General features: G+C 38.7%; 1 protein-coding gene across 3 annotated transcripts in view; it reads right to left on the bottom strand.

The window, feature by feature from the left end:
- stab1 (stabilin 1) overlaps window positions 1-18,595 on the bottom strand; it is a 276,631-nt gene that overhangs the window by 91,685 nt on the left and 166,351 nt on the right. For all 3 annotated transcript variants that reach the window (XM_087994200.1, XM_043707873.2, XM_043707874.2), the window contains 7 exons: window positions 16,903-17,031; window positions 14,846-14,902; window positions 13,624-13,731; window positions 10,499-10,694; window positions 8,055-8,150; window positions 1,782-1,827; window positions 1,286-1,365 (listed from right to left, as the gene is read on the bottom strand). In XM_087994200.1, coding sequence (XP_087850326.1) covers window positions 1,286-1,365; window positions 1,782-1,827; window positions 8,055-8,150; window positions 10,499-10,694; window positions 13,624-13,731; window positions 14,846-14,902; window positions 16,903-17,031 — 712 coding nt within the window. The remainder of the gene's footprint in view (window positions 1-1,285; window positions 1,366-1,781; window positions 1,828-8,054; window positions 8,151-10,498; window positions 10,695-13,623; window positions 13,732-14,845; window positions 14,903-16,902; window positions 17,032-18,595) is intronic.

Below are 18,595 nucleotides of genomic sequence, written 5' to 3' on the forward strand. Positions count from 1 at the left end.
CATGTCCCCTTTTTGCCCTCCTGATTTCTTCCTTAAGTATACTTCTACTGCCCTTATACTCTTCCAAGGATTCACTCGATCTATCCTATCTATACCTGACACATACTTCCTTCTTTTTCTTAACTAAGCCCTCAATTTCTTTCGTCATCCAGCATTCCCTATACCTACCAGCCTTTCCTTTCACCCTAACAGGAATATACTTTCTCTGGACTCCTGTTATCTCATTTCTGAAGGTCTCCCATTTTCCAGCTGCCCCTTTACCTGCTAACATCTGCACCCAATCAGCTTTTGAAATTTCTTGCCTAATTGGCCTTCCTCCAATTTAGAACTGCAACCTTTAGATCTGGTCTACCCTCTTCCATCACTATTTTGAAACTAATAGAATTATGGTCATTGGCCCCAAAGTTGATTGGTTTCTGTATGCTTTTGTTGTTGGGTAAATAAGGCTGAGTGTTTTGACCCTTCAAAATCTTCCCTGCATGTGTTTGTCTCAGATTGAATCATGACAAAACTGAACAACAATCAGAGTGAAGAATAGTCACACTGGACACAAAATTCTGTTTTTCTCTCTCCACAGATGCCTGCTGATTTTCTCCAGTATCTTGTGTTAGTTTCCGTTTATGAGGGGAGTTTGGGACAATCACACAAGAAAACTCAAACAGCTTCATGGAGAGAAACCCTCTGTCATTTTCATTATGTTTCACACTCAGTCAAAATATGGGAAGATTCAGCCCTCAGACTGGAGGCACCTGTAGCCAGTCCCAGGGAGCAGAGGAATTGTGCAGAGGATGTTAAAACATCCTGAATAGTTCCTGCATAGGTCCTTATGCTGGTATTTCCATAGTGTCACCAAGGTGCATCTTCAATCACATAATAATCTGGAGACCAGAAGACTTGTCCCACTGACTTTTAAAGATACTTTTATCTATGAATACACACAGCTGATAATGCCAGTAGAATTTTAGGACCAGACTGTGCTTGAACACTAAACTTCCTGCTGTATTGTAACCTCACAACTATTTATCCCCCTCAACAACATCACTAAAATAGATCATCTGGTCATCTTTGCACTGCTGTTCATAGGATCTCACCAAGTGCAAGCTGGCTGCTGCTTTTACTTCAGAGCAACAGTGACTACACTCTAAAAAGTATTTAATTGGTTGCAAACAGCTGAGGTTATGAAAGGTGCTATTAAGTTTAAAACATTTTTCAGACACATTTTCCTTGTTTGAATTTATACAAGGGACAATGACTTTCCCTGTGACAGCGGGTTGCGTGGTCATACCTGAGCAGTATGTTCCATTTCCAGTATAGCCAGCAGAACAGATGCAGGAGGCCAGAGAGTCAGGTGATCCTGGAAGGCAACTGGAACAAAGAGGCACTCAGCTTGATTTTTTTTTAAAAAATTTGACAGTTTTCACATGTTACTTTATTTATTGATTTCCATCATTGATTGGAATTTATTTTATCAAAGCATTTTTATTATGTTTCCATGATTCTGTACCAGGACATGCACTCTGTGTGGTAGGTACCTAAGAAATAAAACCCATAACATGCCTAGAGGTTTTGTCCAAAACATGCTGTGATGCAAACATTATAGGAATATTACCTCACTGTTGCCTCCATAAAGAATCAATATCTGCATGAAACTTAATATTAACATCTAAACTTGAGCCCCCACTCCAACTTGCAAAAGAAGAAAAACACTGGAAGAGTAGTTACTTCATTCATTCCAACAGCCAAACTCTAAGAAAATTCAAAGTGAACTTCGTTTCACTTACTTAGCATTGGGATGGCAAGTGCCATTGCAGTAATCAGTTACAATTCCTGAAAAAGAAAAATACGGAGGCATTAAGTCATAATTCATTTTCCATTTGGAATGCGAGGAGACATTTATTGAACTGCATATTAACCTGATTGTTCTTTCAAAGTGTCACAAATTCTGTTTGATAGGAATGTAGTCTGGAATTTTAGATTTTCTTTCAGCAATAAAGAGAATAGGAAAAGCATTCATGTTTCATATTGCTGACAAACTCTAAGGATTATATGTCTATGGATTAATGTAGGGCTTTCCCAGTAAGGAACACAGTCTGTTATGAGGGAGAATTCACCGAAGTCAGACAGATGCTGAGTGACTACACCTAGGAATTTCGTTTAAAGTGGAGAATTCACTGGTAAATCTTTTTCAAGTCCAATTTGAGAGTAAAAATCAGATTCAGACCCAGAATCAGCAGCCTTTCAGTAAATTAAAATAGCCAATTAAATAGACGGTTGCCTGATAGTCACAGTATTCTCTTGCCTGAATGGAGGTGCTGATTACTACAGCAGGAAGTAAAGCTAAAAGGTGACTCATCAAACCTCCTGAAAGCAAGGAGTTTTTTTTAAAGTTGTATTGTCAACACTGAATGTGAGAGCAACTTCGGCTGAGTGAGATAAAGGCCAGGTGAGTATTTCTAGTAATATCATCCAAAGTGGGAATTCACTGCACAGGGAGAAAAAGGTTATTGCAAGAAGTCTCCAGATTGAAAGGTAAGCAAGAGAAGTTTAAAAAGCATAGATTGAGAGATTCGCCTGAAAATGATACCACAACATGACAAGTACAAGAAAAGCAGCTGACTGGTAATCAACTTGGTAAATATTTCTAGTCTTTCAAGTAAAAATTAGGTATTTAGTCGGTGCTTGAATCTCTAGCCTTTGTTCTCTTTTTCTTAAAACTAGCTTGTTAAGTACAAATGGGCAGAGAAATCAGGAGCTGAGTGAACAGTATAATAGGGATTAATATTGTTATGTGCAACCATGAGTATGAGCATCAAATACTGTTGCTTGCCCCTTGTCAGAGTGGAGAAATCTCCTCAGGGCTAGAAGGGTATTGGAGGGAAGGAACCTAATAGTAATCCATGTTGGAACTAATGACATTGATCGGACTATAAAGGAAGTTCTGCCAAACATATGGGAGCTAAATTAATAAGCAAAATGCCCAACGTAATAATAAAAGGATTGTTACCCAGGACACCTGAACTACTACACAATAAATAATGTCATGGAGTTAAATGCATGGCTCAAGGTGATAGGCCTCACCTGAACCATGCTGGGACCAATCCTCTAGTGAATGGAGACTGGAGTCTAAACTAAATAGAAGGGTGGGTTCTGGAGAAGGGGTAGGCTCACAATCCTAAAGGATTTGGGCGGCACGGTGGCACAGTGGTTAGCACTGCTGCCTCACAGCGCCAGAGACCCGGGTTCAATTCCCGCCTCAGGCGACTGTGTGGAGTTTGCACGTTCTCCCCATGTCTGCGTGGGTTTCCTCCGGGTGCTCCGGTTTCCTTCCACAGTCCAAAGATGTGCAGGTCAGGTGAATTGGCCATGCTAAAATGCCCGTAGTGTTAGGTAAGGAGTAAATGTAGGGGTATGGGTGGGTTGCGCTTCGGCGGGTCGGTGTGGACTTGTTAGGCCGAAGGGCCTGTTTCCACACTGTAAAGTAATCTAATCTAAAATATGACAACATTGCAGGGCAGCTATTTAAATAATGATATTGTGATAACCTCAATAAGGCCCATGGGGAAAGACTATCCTCAACCTTCGGTGAGCCCCAAACCACAGAGCCAAGTCCTCTGTGGATAATATTCATGACTCTTGTTTGCTGCCAAGGAAGGGTGATTGAAGTAGGAGTCGCTAGGTTCCAGAACTGGATGTGAAATTTCTCCACAATATAGTGAGAACCAAGAATGTCCATGCTCCACCTGTGGTTGTAGAGTTTGCCCCAGACAAGGCTACTAAAACAAGTGAAACACATACTGTCCAAATCAAAGAGTAAAGCCACCTCAAGACAGGGTTTTGCAAATACATCAGCCCAACGAATTGATAAAATTGTCTCACTGCTTCCAAATTGGCCCCAAATAAAAAAAAACCCCAGGTAAATGGCCATCCCCTGGAATGAAGGCAGACACAGTTGCTACTGTATTTATTGCTGGGGAGCAAACCTTTAGGAAACTCCAATGAGGCATCTTGCCTACAAGCAGGTGAGTTACCAAGGCTAGATTGGTCACATACACTAGGAGTTTTTGTATATTATTGGGACCACTGTAACCTGAGTTACACATGGACAAGAGTCTCCCCTTATTTGTTGTGCAAGAACCAGGTCCCAACCTTTTGGAAAGGGACTGGCTAGAGAAACTCCACCTGGATTGGCAACAGATCTTTAAATGGATACTGGTGACCGATGTGAAGTCATTGGGAAGTATCTCAAAGTGTTGCAAGAGAGTCTCAGGAAGATAAAAAGTGCTGGGGCCAAGATCCATATAGACCCAGAGGCCCGATCTAAATACTTAAAGACACAGCAGGTCCCCTATGTTTGCTGCCAAAGTAAAGGCCAAATTGGAATGACTAGAGAAATTTGGCAACATGCAGCAGTGAAATTTGCTGCATGGGTCCCCATTTTAAATCTGAGGACTCAGTCAGTCTCTGTGGGGATTATATGTTGAAGATCAACAGAATGTCTGCCTAGACAGATACCCTATGTCATGCACAGAAGACTTGTATGTGATGCTGGCTGATGGAGTGAGGGGGTCACATATTTTCCTACTTGAATATGAGCCACACCCACCTCCAACTGGAGATAAGGTGTCACCCAGGAAGTACATCTTTCAAATACTGTATGAGCAATCACTTGTCTTTTGGGATGTTTTTGGCTGGTGCCATTTTCAAAGGGTGATGGAGAACATCGTTCAATGGGTACTCAGAATGCAGTCTATCTGGATGATGCCTTAATCTAAGGAGCTACTGAAAAGAAGCTTTTAGATAGTTTACAGGAGGTTTTGTGGTGTTTCTCTGCAACTTGCATCAGCTAAAAAAGGAGAAATGTGTGTTCCAGGTAAACCTCAGGTACAGGGTTGAGAAGGATAGATTACACACTGTGAAGGGGAAGGCCATAAAAAAAGAGCTTAGGCTTCAAGGAACACAGAGTTGAAGTCTTTCCCAGGTTCATAAATTACTGACAAATTCATACTAAATCTGGTGGCTCTGCTAGTACCCCTTTATGCTCTGCTTAAAAAAAAGGTCAGAAATGGTTGTGGCAAATGCTAAAAGAGAAAGCCTTTGCAAATGTCAAACAACCACTGTTGATAAATATATTAGCTCATTATGACCCCTGAGATCACTCATTGTAACCAGTGACACCTCCCCCTATGGGATAGGGGTGGTATTATCACATCATTGGAACAATGGGACAGAAATCCAATTACATATGCACCATAAATTTTGGCTGACGCAGAAAGGAAGTATGTCCAGATTGAAAAAGAAAACCTGGCCGTGGTATTGGCAGGGAAAATGTTTCACCAGTATGTCTATGGTCAGCAGTTCATCACAGTAACTGATCACAAAGTTTGTATACTCCTGAACATGTAGTATTTAATATTTACCCAGCTTTGATCTCCTTGCAAACCCAAGTCTTTGTAATGGTTACAAGTTCATATCCATTAATCACAATTTATGCCATTAATTTATTATTTCTGAATATTAACTTTTGAAAGAGGAGACAGAATGGAAAGGGTAGTGGGTTAGTTTTGTTAATACAAGATGAAAAAAGCACAATAGTAAGAAATGATCCTGGACTGGAAGATGTAGAATCCATATGGGTGGAGATAAGGAATAGCAAAGGCAAGACCCCTCTGGTGCAAGTGGTCCATAGACCTCCTAACATTGGCTATACTGTAGGTCAGATAATAATCTAGGAGATAGTGAAGTATGTAAAAAAGGCAGTACATTAATCACAGGTGATGTTAATCTTCACTTAGATTCAACTAGAAAACAATTACTCTGGGTCTGTAATGAGGCAGATTTAATAAATGATCTCAGAATAAAAGATACTTTGGAAAAAACAAACAGGGACTAGAATATGACAGAATTTAACATTCATAGAAACAGGAGGGGGTCATTCAGCCCCTCAACCCTGCTCCACCACTCAATAAGATCATGGCTGACCTGTGGCCAAACTCCATTTGCCTGCCTTAGGCCCATATCCCTTGGTATCCTTGCTTATTGAAAATTTGTCTATCTCAGATTTAAATTTAACAATTGAATTAGCATCAATTGTCATTTGAAGAAAAGTGTTCCAAACTTCCACTAATCTTTGCACGAAGAAGTGCTTTCTAACATCTCTCCTGAATGGCCTCACCCAAATTCTTAGAATATGCCCCTGGTTCTAGAATCTTCAACTGTGGAAATAGTTTATTATCTATCCTGTCTTTCCCCATTAAAATCCTGAAGACCTCGATTAGATCATCCCTTAACCTTCTAAATTCTAGTGAATAAAAGCCTAGTTTGTCTAAGATCTCCTCATAACATAACCCCTGAAGTTAGGGTGTCATCCATGTAAGACTTTGTTGAACTCTCTCCATGATCAAGCATTCTTCCTAAAGTGTGCTACCCAGATCTGCTCACAGTACTCCAAGTGGGATCTCTAATGAGATCTGTATAAATGTGGCATAACACCTGCATCCTTACACTCCAGCTGTTTAGATATGAAAGCCAGCATTTTATTAGCCTTCTTGACTATTTTTTGCACCTGTTCATGGTATTTTAAAGAACTATGCAGCTGAACCCCCAAATCTCACTGTATTTAAATTTGTGCCTTCTAAAAACATCCCCTGATCTATCCTTTTTTGGTCTGAAATGGCTAACCTCACACTTGCATACATTAAAAGCTATGTGCTAGATTCACCTAATCTATCAATGTCCTGTTACAACCTTATGCTGTTGTCAACACTTAATACAATGCTGCCCAATTTTGCATTTTCAGCAAATTTAGATAGTTGACTTTTTATGATGTTAACCAAATCATTAATGAACATTGTGAATAACTGAGGCCCCACCAGAGATCCCTGGATGCCATCACTCGTCACACTCTGCCAATTATGAGTTTTAATCAATATTCCAACTTAACAAAGTAAATATGGAGGATTTGTTTCCCTATGCAGAAGAGTCCGGGACCATATTCCCGGAGTGAGGGATCACCTGTTTAAAACAGAGATGAGGAGGAATTTTCTCCGCTCAATGGATCTGAGAGTCTGTGGATTATCTGACCAGCTATCATCTCATTGAAAGGTGAAATGGGTTCAATGGTCCAAAGGGGCTGCTTATGCTCCTAAGCTTTATGATCTTACAGTTTATCATTTTAAGTAGGGTTAAAGTGCTGCAAACTAATAACTTTCTGAAAAAAAATCAAATCTGTAGGTTTTACAAATGTAATAAGCATAGTCGCAAACATCAGCACAATAGATGTAACAGTGAATAGTTCACTATGGAAATGAGTTAATCACTGAGTAGAATCTCTGTAGTAATTAAACTTTGACCCGTAGAGAAACAAAACATTTCAGGGAAAGATCACAACAGAAGATTCTAGTAAGCCAAGATAAATGCAGCCCAAGAGAGTGTGAGGTCACAGACGGTTCAAAGAAAAAGGTAACAAATGGTTACAAGTATTAAAAGTAACAAGTTGCTAGAAAAGCGCAGCAGGTCAGGCAGCATCCAAGGAGCAGGAGAATCGATGTTTCGGGCATGAGCCCTTCTTCAGGTCGTCGATTCTCCTGTTCCTTGGATGCTGCCTGACCTGCTGCGCTTTTCCAGCAACACATTTTCAGCTCTGATCTCCAGCATCTGCAGTCCTCACTTTCTCTTAAAAGTAACAAGTGTCATAGATATTACATATCCAGCATCAAGTGCATTTAGGTCCAAAATATAAGCTCACAATCGGCAGTGAAAATGACGGTGATCATCCTTAGTCTCATTGTCAGGCATCAAAGCAAACGTGAGTCATACAACAATCAGAATCACAACAAGCCAACAAACAATTATATCACATTTTTTGTCAACATGTCCAAGAAAGCATTATTCCTTTCAGATAAGATTATATTATTATTAGACTAGATTACATTGATAGCATTTTATCTGTATTTTATAGATTCTAAAAATGTATAACAATGTATACTTAGAAACTAGAATATATATATCACACACACTTGTTTAGATTTAACATTTAAAATATATGTTTCACTTACCAACATCACAATTAATGCCTCTCCAACCCTTGAAGCAGTTACAAGTTCCGTCACCATTAAGTCCATCATTACACTTCCCATTTACACACAGGCATTCTAAATCCATACAAATAAACACACTGTTAAATAATTGTACAATGGTAAAACAAAGAAAGCTAACATCCTGAACATCTATGCTGTTAGAAGAGGCAATGAACTGTCATCGGACCTTTTCTCTCAGAAACAGAGAAAAGCATTTGGGCAAGTCATCATCTGAATCGCTGACATATCTCCCAGCAATTCTTTAAAGAAAGCTATAAATTGGCAAAACCAAAATGATTTTAAGATCACCAAAAAAAGTTCATAAAGGAAGAGAACTGGTGAACACACAGGAGACAGACAATCAGAAAGAATGGATCTTTTTCAGGTTGGAAAAGGGTAATGGGTAAAGTGCCACAAGGATCAGTCCTAGGCACTCGCTCACTTATTAACTATATTAATGACTTAGAGGAGGGGGCAGAGTGCAATATATCCAAATCTACTTAAAGAATCTTCAAGAAGATTTAGATAGATTGAGTGAATGGGCAAAACATAGCAGATGGAGTTTAACGCAGGGCAGTGTGAGGTCCCGGACTTTTGTAGAAAAATAATACTCAGATTTGTGATTCTAAATGGAGAGAGACTGAAAAATGCACACCTAGGGATCTGTGTGTTCTTATTCATGAAACACAAAAAGTTAGCAATGTAGGTGCAGTAGCTAATTAAGAATGCAAATGTAATTTTGGCCTTTATTTGCTAGGGTGGTGGAGTTTAAAAATAGGGAAGTCTGTTACAACTGAACAAGGGGTCTGTGCTGCCATATCTGGAGTATGGTGTACAGTTTTGATGCCTGTATTTAAGAAAAAGTGTATTGACATTGGAGACAGTTTAAGACAGATTCATTCGGTTGATTCCTGGAATGAAGAGTTGATGCATCAAGAACAGCTAAACAGATTCAGCCTTTACTCATCTGAGTTGAAAATAATGATAGATGCTTTTTTTGAAATATGCAAGATTCTGAGGGAGCTTGACAGGGTAGATGTTGAGAAGGTGTTTCCACTAATGGGTGAATCTTGAACTAGGGGACATGGTTACAGAATAAAGAGAAATTCATTTAAAACTGAGATGTAGCAGAATTCCTTCTCCCAGAGAATAGAAAATGTGTGAAATTATCTGTCTCAGACTCCTTGAGGCTAGATCACTGCAAGTTTCTAGTGGAAGTTGATGGGTTTTTGAAATACTGGAGAGTTGAAGACCACAATGAGCTGGCATGAAAGAGGAATTGAGGCCTAGGGCAGATCAGCCATGATCATATAGAATGGCAGGGCAGGCCTGAGGGCTGAATGGCCTCCTACTATTTCTTATTTCTATTGTCCAATGTCAGCACAACTTACCAGTTTATGTAAAACAAATGCCATGCGTACATTGGAAAAGCACTCCTCTACAGTGGTAAAATATTACCACCATATAAGATATTATCACTTTTAAAATTTGGATTATTTAAAAAGAGGCTGATGGATTATGGCTTCAATTCTGTGAAAGCTTTTTTTAAAAAAAGATCAAAAAATCATTTGGAACGGTGACAAATGCAGCTTTTTCAAGAAAGTATGGGTTTAAGTAGAAAACTACTAGAAAAATACTAATAGTGATAAATGTTTAAGCTGTTGAATTTATGACAGACAGAGAAAATAGACAAGGAGTCAACTAGTTTAGCTGTGACTTCTGTTGTGAAGGAATTTAGTTTGTGAAGTCTCCAATGTGTGACAATTTCTCAAGAAGCTTTCAAATTTTCAGAATCAAAAGTACATTTAAGCCATTGGACTGAAAGGATTGGAAATAAGTATTAAATATGTATTAGGTTGACCAAAATGAAAACTTAAATGAGTCAGAGAATGCAATAAGTTAAAGAGTTGAAATAGGAGTGATATTTCTGTGAGATTGAGTAACTGCAATGGATATTGGTGGGATGGAAGTTGAAACCTTGCCTTGTTGTTTATGTTTAAATCTTTCTAAACTATGTGATGCATATACATTCTTTTGTGTAATAAATAGCATTTTGTGTTCTTATAATATTGTGTTAAGTGTTTTCCAATGGACACCATGGCCTTGTCTAACAATGAGCTGATAAGCAACATGAAAACATTTTTAACTGTTCAAATTTCTAGACCAAAGCTTCAAAACAAAATAACAGCATGACTGAAACAATGAAAAAAATTAATATTTGAATTTCTGTGAAACGTTCAGGGTGACAATGTGTCATGTTACCTATATTGATAATAGAATTAACTGTTAGATCAGGAATAGCATAATACTGAGATATATATATATTTTAAGCATTACATCAATAGATACATGTCATGAAATCTATAATTTTGGATCTTGTACCAATCTATTCATTGTTTGTTTATTATGTATATTATCCATACCCAGTTCACAAGACGGTCCATATCTGCCAGCCTCACAAGATTCACAGGCAGTCCCTTGAAATCCTTCATGACACAGACACTCTCCAGTTCCGTTGATATCGTCCTGACAAATACCAAAATTGGAGCACCAAGAATCTGGTTTCCCAGGGCACATCTGACACATTGGTCCAAAATATCCAAAACAGCATTTTAAAGTCTAAAACAACCAAAAGTAGTAATGAGACAGAAGTGTCAGGTAAAAAGTCTACAGTCAGATCATACATTGAATCTTCCATTTTTGAAGGATAACTGAAAGCTTTCCCATAAAATATTGCATTTATTTGCATGCGTGAAGCTACACTAGTGGAACTAAAATCGAACTTAGCAAACAGCCTATGAGCATTTTGTTTACTGCATTCAAAATATTTTTGTGATTTCTTAAGTCTATTTTCTGCAGTACTTGTCATATTTTAAAGCCAGAAAAGTGGAGAAAACTGTTACCATCTGTCAAATGGTACTATGTGAACATAACAAGCACTTCCACAGTTGACATAACAGGCATGTCTGATAAGATACTTATTTTCTATGGAAAAGAAAGCCCCGTACACATTCAGTAGATTTCCAATGAATTTATGGTTAGGAAATAGACATTGTGCAATGTAAATTGGTTTGTTTTCCCTTTGCTTCACACTTATGATAGTGGTTCAATTCACCATCCTGAATGTATCAATTTTACAAAGGGAACAAGAATCTTAAAATATACCTTCAGCTTCTGGGAATTCCAGTCAACCACAGTCTCAATTACCTCTGTTGTGAGAGTATTTGGCATTTATTGCCCTCTATTAGTTCTCTTGCTTAGAGCAGAATATCAAAACAAAATGTTCTGCCATGTCCATGTAATGTTTATTAGCTAGATCTGATGCCTTTTTTGCTGCAATTTTAAAGTGTGTGGCAAAGAAATGGCAGGATTTCAACAATATGAACACAACCACTTCCTAAACAAGTTTATAATATATTAAGAAAATAAAATGGAATTTGATATTGTACTGTCTTACCAAAACATGGAAACAATATCTGAATAGCCAAACTGAATGCACTCTCGACGTTGTCTAAGGCATCCAAGTATTCTTCAGTAGTCAAAAAATAGAAAATAGAGTAGGACTAAGCTGCAAAGACTGGAAGGGTTAACGACCAATTCCCATTACACGAGGTTATTTGAAGTGAGTTGGGGGTGTGCTTTGCCTTTTAACTGCTATACCATTGAAACTTAAATGATTGATGTTGGTGCATACTAATGATAAATGACAGCCTTGTCATCAGGACAATTCTCAAAAATACCAATTTCAGGGGAAAATATTGCACAGGAGGAGATTGCCAATTGGTAGGCAAGTGAACTCTGATTAGTCAAGGCATTGCCATGGAGAATGCATCAATTAATGATGATTGACAATTAACTGCCAGGCTTTGATAATAAATTTAAACCAGACAGATTGACACTGATTGTAGTAAGAATTACATTAACAATCGATTTAGCATTATCAGTGGAGCTCAAAATGTGGCTCACTTATACTTTCTTGAAGCTAATATATTCACATGCAGAGCTCTGTCCTCAGGAATTGCACCTTTTCAATTAAAGTAGCGCATTTTAGGCAACACCTTGACCAATTAACGCAATTATTGGGTGTTAGAGATTAATTTAGTTTCTCTGTGAATGGGTGCCAAGGGTAAATCCTTGTTTTTTTTCTTCCCCCAATGGGAAGTGAAGTGGCTGCTGATGGGTAGTGGAAGGAGAGCAATTAGGAACTATAGTGATATGCGATAGGCTTGATCGATCCCCTGTTTATTCTGTCATCATTTTGGTATGGACTTATATTCTTGATTGGACATTCACTACAACCCAATTTCAAAATTAAGCATGGGATTTCTAATCAACTGGCGGGGGAATGACGATGATCAACTCAGGTTTTTATTCTTGCTGCTATTGGGTCGTGACCATTGAGTCTTTGCACATACACATTGATTAAGGAGAGAATCGGACTTCAGCATGTTTCTGAGTGAAATAGTCAATTGACACTGAAATGTCAGAAATTAAAAGACCTCTAAAAATGGGAGGCAGAACCTTAATGCATAAGTCCTACCTACATTTCCGACAGACCTAATTGTTGCTGGTGGGGAAAGGGGGCAGGGTGTGAAACAGGATAAAGGGAATATTAACTCAGCAGGCTATTTGAATTTAATGTTGTGTTAAAACAAGTCACAATTCGGCCGATGAAAGGTCTGTACAAATGGCGATTTGTAGATTTTTTTTAAATCCCAGGTTTTTTTTAAACTTTAAAAATCAACAAACTGTCAATTTAATGTAAAATAAAAAACTCTGTTACACTGCTTTCATTGATAGGTTATCTAGCGCAGGTTAGAAAAAAAAACAAGGACCTAGCTTGTACAGCTGCAATGAGGCTTACACAGAGGCCAGAATTTCATGCCCTTCACCATAATGAGTTTATTGGAGGGGTGTAGTTAATCTGGCAGGATAGTGGCAGGATCCACTACCCGACCACCACTGCAGTAATTAAGTCTATTGTTGAAAGCCTTGTAGTCATCATTCCTGCCCACCGCCAGCTCAGGCTCATAATTGGGCAAATAATGGCCACTGAAGGGTCTTATTCTGTGGTCACAGGCAGTCATCCAGTCCGAAATAAAGGTCCCATCATGCAGGAACCCTTAAAAGCAAATCTTTAAGATTATTTTTGGGTTCACAGGAGTTTTTTTGAGGGTGGGGAAGAGAAAAGAGGAGGTCCCTGGTTTAGACAAGCCATATCAATTGACACAGCATTGGGAAGAGCAGATGCCAATGAGAGTTAATCTTTTCCTTCCTTGAAACTTTCCTCCACGTCAGCCATCCCTCTGATTGGCTAGCAGGACTCAACAGGTGGGACTTGGAAGTCTCCTCTGGTTCTTGAAAGCCTAATGCTGCCCAGTTAAATGCCTAATTGAGACTTAACTCGACAGAACTTCCCTAGGAGAAGACCCCATTAAATACTGCATAGAGAATTTATACTTGCATGGCCAGTGCCTCAAGACAATAGTAGAAAACCTGGGGAGATGAGAAAGAAATCTTGCAGTTAATAGGTAGGAAATAAACTTACTATGGTTTCTTTTACACAGCTGGGCTTGCAGCCAAGAAGTTCCGCATCTTTGTCATTTTGAAATTCTTTATAAAAGCAGGTCTCTGTTCTAATTTGACCAGCAAATTCCTATGCAAAAGAAAACACTACAAAATTACATATTTTATTAAATCATGAACATTTTTCAGTTAACAATACTGTATCTAAATAATACTCAAAATGCTCAACAATCCTTAACCTTGTTACAAGCCCTTGCTTTTGGCATTACACAAAGTAAGTACTTATATACCCAAAAACAAATTGCCATTCTTGGCCTCTTTCTGAGTTCCATAGTCACAGCTATTCACTCCATGATTGATATAACTGTCACCTTATTGAGTACTATCTAGAGGATGTGCTGTGGGATTTATCAAGACTTTAGGTTGGTAGCGTGTCTACATTGCATTTACAACAGCTTTCAACTCAGAAGAATGACTTGGTGCATGGTTCATAAAGGTGGACCAAGATCCACTGGGCTCCAAAGTGAAAAAGATATGATTTATTAAGCTTCAAACTTTTGATGCTCTATTTGGAGTTCAGAGTATTTGATGGAATATAAAGAAAGAAGTAGGTGAGAAAGATGGAAATGTGAGCTACAGAATGTAATAAAGTAGAATTGGAAAGTTAACCCATTTAAAAAAAAGTCACATGTACACTGTTTAAACCATTAAGAAGCCAAAATGACCAGATCTATCAACATTCCAAGGATCTAATGCTAACTAAACCATCAGCTTCACATCATCCATTTGTATAATTAGAATTTTTAAATTGCACTACTATTTTAACTTTTTTTCTAGACTATCATTCTAAATGTTTATCATTTAAAATGGACCAATGACACCCACCATCTCATTTTAATAGTAACTTGGACCTCAAATATAAAAATTTGAGACTTATAGACACTCCTACTTACTTGCCTTATCTACCCAAGTTTTCTGCTTTTTGGCTATGTCACTGGATGACTCACAAACCAGAAATAAGATGTTTCTTACAAACAAAGGAAATACTGGATTCCATTTACATTTCAGGTTTCTGCCAGTAAGACTATTCACTGAGAGCATTATATGTCTTCAGCAATGAATCGCTGTTGAAAAGTTGGAATTAGTATCTTTCAGAGTTAAACTGCGCACAGGACAAACTGTGTAAAGTGATCATAATGGAAAACAGCAGTAAAACGAAAGATGGCATCAGAATTTTGACTTACCATTGCGATTGTCCCTTGAGGACAGATGGGATTATCATCGCAGCTGCCACATACTCCCTTAGAAAGAAAAATATTAACTCAGACTTTTATTCTGTTCACGTTGGCATGTGATTGGACATATGATATAGCTGAGCCACTTTGCCAAGAATATTACTTTTAGCCATGTTTCTCTTGAGTTCAGATGAAAATAGCCCAATTAAAATATTTGTACAATAAAAATATTGAATCATTCACTCAGTAATTCAAATTAAGGGGAGTGAATATAAAATGCTTGATAAAATGTTTGTGATTAGAATAGTTAGGCAAGCCTTTAGCTCACTCAAATCCAATAACAAGCGCAGAGTTAAATTTGGGCCTTACACAGCTTTTGAGATTTTTTCTAGAGAATGCAGAGTTTGTGATTTTCATGAAAACGAATTTAAAAATATCAGGATCACTGAATCCTGAATTAAAGTATATACTTAAATTTCTGTGGATCAGGGAATTTTTAATCAATAACAGCAGAGAGAATCATTGGGCTGAATCTTTTTTTTGCTAAGTCCAAATTGCAATAGGTTTTTTGTCACTGTGAGGCCTTAATGGGTTTTCTCATTATATCTTGCCAAACTTGCCTCATTAATTACTTACCATGCGCTTATGGTGTCACTTATGTCTGATTTTTTTTAGATTAGATTACTTACAGTGTGGAAACAGGCCCTTCGGCCCAACAAGTCCACACCGACCCGCCAAAGAGCAACCCACCCATGCCCATTCCCTTACTTTTACCCCTGCCCCTAACACTATGGGTAATTTAGCATGGCCAATTCACCTAACCTGCACATTTTTTGGACTGTGGGAGGAAACCGGAGCACCCAGAGGGAACCCACGCAGACACGGGGAGAATGTGCAAACTCTACACAGTCGCCTGAGGTGAGAATTAAACCCAGGTCTCTGGCGCTGTGAGGCAGCAGTGCTAACCACTGTGCCACCATGCCGCCCACCTTATCCAGAACAACTTGCCACTCAGTGGATATCGCAGAATTCATATCCCCTGAGCCCACACCATCTTTTAAAGCATCCAGACAAACATGGTCAGTCCGTAACTACCCTGCATGGTCCCTGTCATTGGCCCTGAACATGATGGACAGGAGTAAATTGGTGGGCAGGACCTTGGAGTCTCATTGGATAGGGTGGTGCTGACCTGGGACTTCTTTTTCCACCAGTGAAGGTCATGACATCAGATCAGATCAGACCAGACCAATCTGAGATTCACCTGGGTTAAAGCACTTCTCAGCCATCTGGGGAGTACCCAGTGCAGTGGGATGAAGGTCAATGTCCTTTTCAACTCTGCCAAAATAAAACCACCATCTTCTCTCCATTACCTCACATTCACTTCATCACTGCTACTGTATCCACCTCCCAAAAAATGCCTTACCACTTTTAATATTGCCCACAACTTCTTCCCTCACTTGCTCTCCCCCCACCCAAACCTTGGCACTACTAACTCTACATGCTATCTGTGTGGCCTACTCACTCGTTTAGGACTCCTCTCACATGCACCAACAGTGGAAGCTATGTTGCCCACTTTCATCTCCTGTAACAACTGCCTCTCCCTTTCAGGAGAGAAACAGCTTACATTAGGGCAGAGAGAGTCAAGACAGGTGGTGTGCAGGCATCATTCAGCTCCTCATCTTGAGGAGAGGAACCTGACTCTGACCACGCCGAGCAGGACCTGGACCGGTATCGAAGTCTGCCTTTGACTTACTGTCAAAGCTGTGAACAAAAGCTATGTCCCCTGACGGCTGAAGCCTGCTAACAACTATAACAAGCTTCCTGGCTTTGTGTCAAACAGCAAAACAGAACAGCAATAACACAACCATGGTATTAGCCGAACATAAGCCAAAGCACAAAAAGGCAAGATTCTTTCAGTTGCTGTAAAAAAAATTAAAATAAACAGGGAACAGCACTGGTTGCCAGTTTAACAAACATTTCATAGCCTGATAAACTGTTAATCGAAGCCAAAAGACACTTGCCATATCTGGTCTATCCACATACATACGCTAACATTTTATACGTACCTCTACAATTACAGTGTTATTGATGTCACATCTATTCTTCTGCATTTGAAGAACTTGACTTGTTCCCAACAAGATTCCATTTCTCGTCTCATTGTGAAAACCATTTAATGCAACGTCATTTACAAAAATCTGGAAAAATAATTGCAGTTTACATCTTAATAATAATTGCAGAAAATGAATGCTTTTACACCTTGTAATATACTTGTAATGATATGGCAATTACACCTTTTTATAAATCATAGGACTATACAACCTTTCATGTAGATGAGGAAGAGGTTATCATTTAGTGAGGAGGTATCTGAGAAAAGCAGTATGCCCCAAAGATGCATGATTCTCTGAGGGAAAAAGGTTCCCCTCATCTCTAACCTAAATGGGTGACTTCTAACTTTAAGACAATGCCTCCTAGTTCTAGAGTCAACCATATGAGGAAATATCCTTTTCACATCTACCGTCTTTAACCATTTGGGACCTTACACACTTCAAATCAAGTTCCCACACACTTTCAGCTCCACTGGAAACAAAAACCAGAGGAATTGCAGATGCTGTAAATCAGAAACAAAAATAGAAATAGTTGGAAAAGCTCAGTAGGTCTAGTAGCATCTGTGCAGAAAAATCAGAGTTAACATTTCAGGTGGTCTGAGGAAGGGTCATTGGACGTGAAACCTTAACCTTGACTTTTCTTCACAGATGCTGCCAGACCTGCTGAGCTCTTCCAGCAACTTTTGTTTTTGTTCCAGTAGAAATAAGCCCAGCCTATACAACCTATCATCATAAGATGATCCAATCATTCTCAGTATCAATCTAGTCATCATTCATTAAACCATCTCCTACATATTTCCAACCTCCCTTCAAAAAGGAGGCTAAAACTGCGTACAGTACTTAAGATATGGTTTCAATAGACAGCATGCATAATTGAAGCTTCCTTATTTTTATGTTAAATTCTTCTTACATTAAAGCATAGCATTCCATTAGCTTTCTTGATTATAGGCTGTACCTGTATACTAACCTTTAATGACTCATGCACAGGATAACTGAGATCCCTCAGAATTCCGCAGTCATTCTCCACTTAACAAATGCTTTTTTTTATTCTTCCTGCTATCGTGAACAATTACACAATTTCCCAAATTATACTGTAACTGCTGAACACTTTTCTCATCCTAATGTCTATCTGCAAATTCCTTATATTATCTTAACAACACACTTTTCTACTTGTGTGTCTCATATGATTTTAGCTCCCCTCATCTAACCCATTGATGTAAATCGTGAAAGATTGATGTCCCAGGACAAACCTCTGCAGGACTATGTTCTTCACGTCCTTTAATCAGACAAAGACAAATGTATGCATACTTTGTTTTCTACCAGTCAGGAAATCTTGTTTCCAGGCTAATATGTCATCTCTTACACCATAAACATTCATTTTCTGTAATAACCTTGGATGTGGCACCACCTCAAATAACCTCTGGAAATCCAAGTGTAATATGTCTAGAAGCTACTCAACTGTAACAAGCTACTGCAAAACATTCCCTTCCCAAGATCAATGTTGTGTATCCGCAGCAGTTCAAGGCAGTGGTTCACCACCAACTGCTCAAGATTAATTAGGGACAGCCATCAAATGCTGGCCTCGCCACATCACAACACATGAATAGATAAGAAAATAAAAAAAGGATAAAACCATATCAAACATTCAACACTG

Source organism: Chiloscyllium plagiosum, unplaced genomic scaffold, assembly GCF_037043375.1.
Source record: "Chiloscyllium plagiosum isolate Xiang-an unplaced genomic scaffold, Cpla_swu_hap1 HiC_scaffold_14, whole genome shotgun sequence".
NCBI lineage: Eukaryota > Metazoa > Chordata > Chondrichthyes > Orectolobiformes > Hemiscylliidae > Chiloscyllium > Chiloscyllium plagiosum.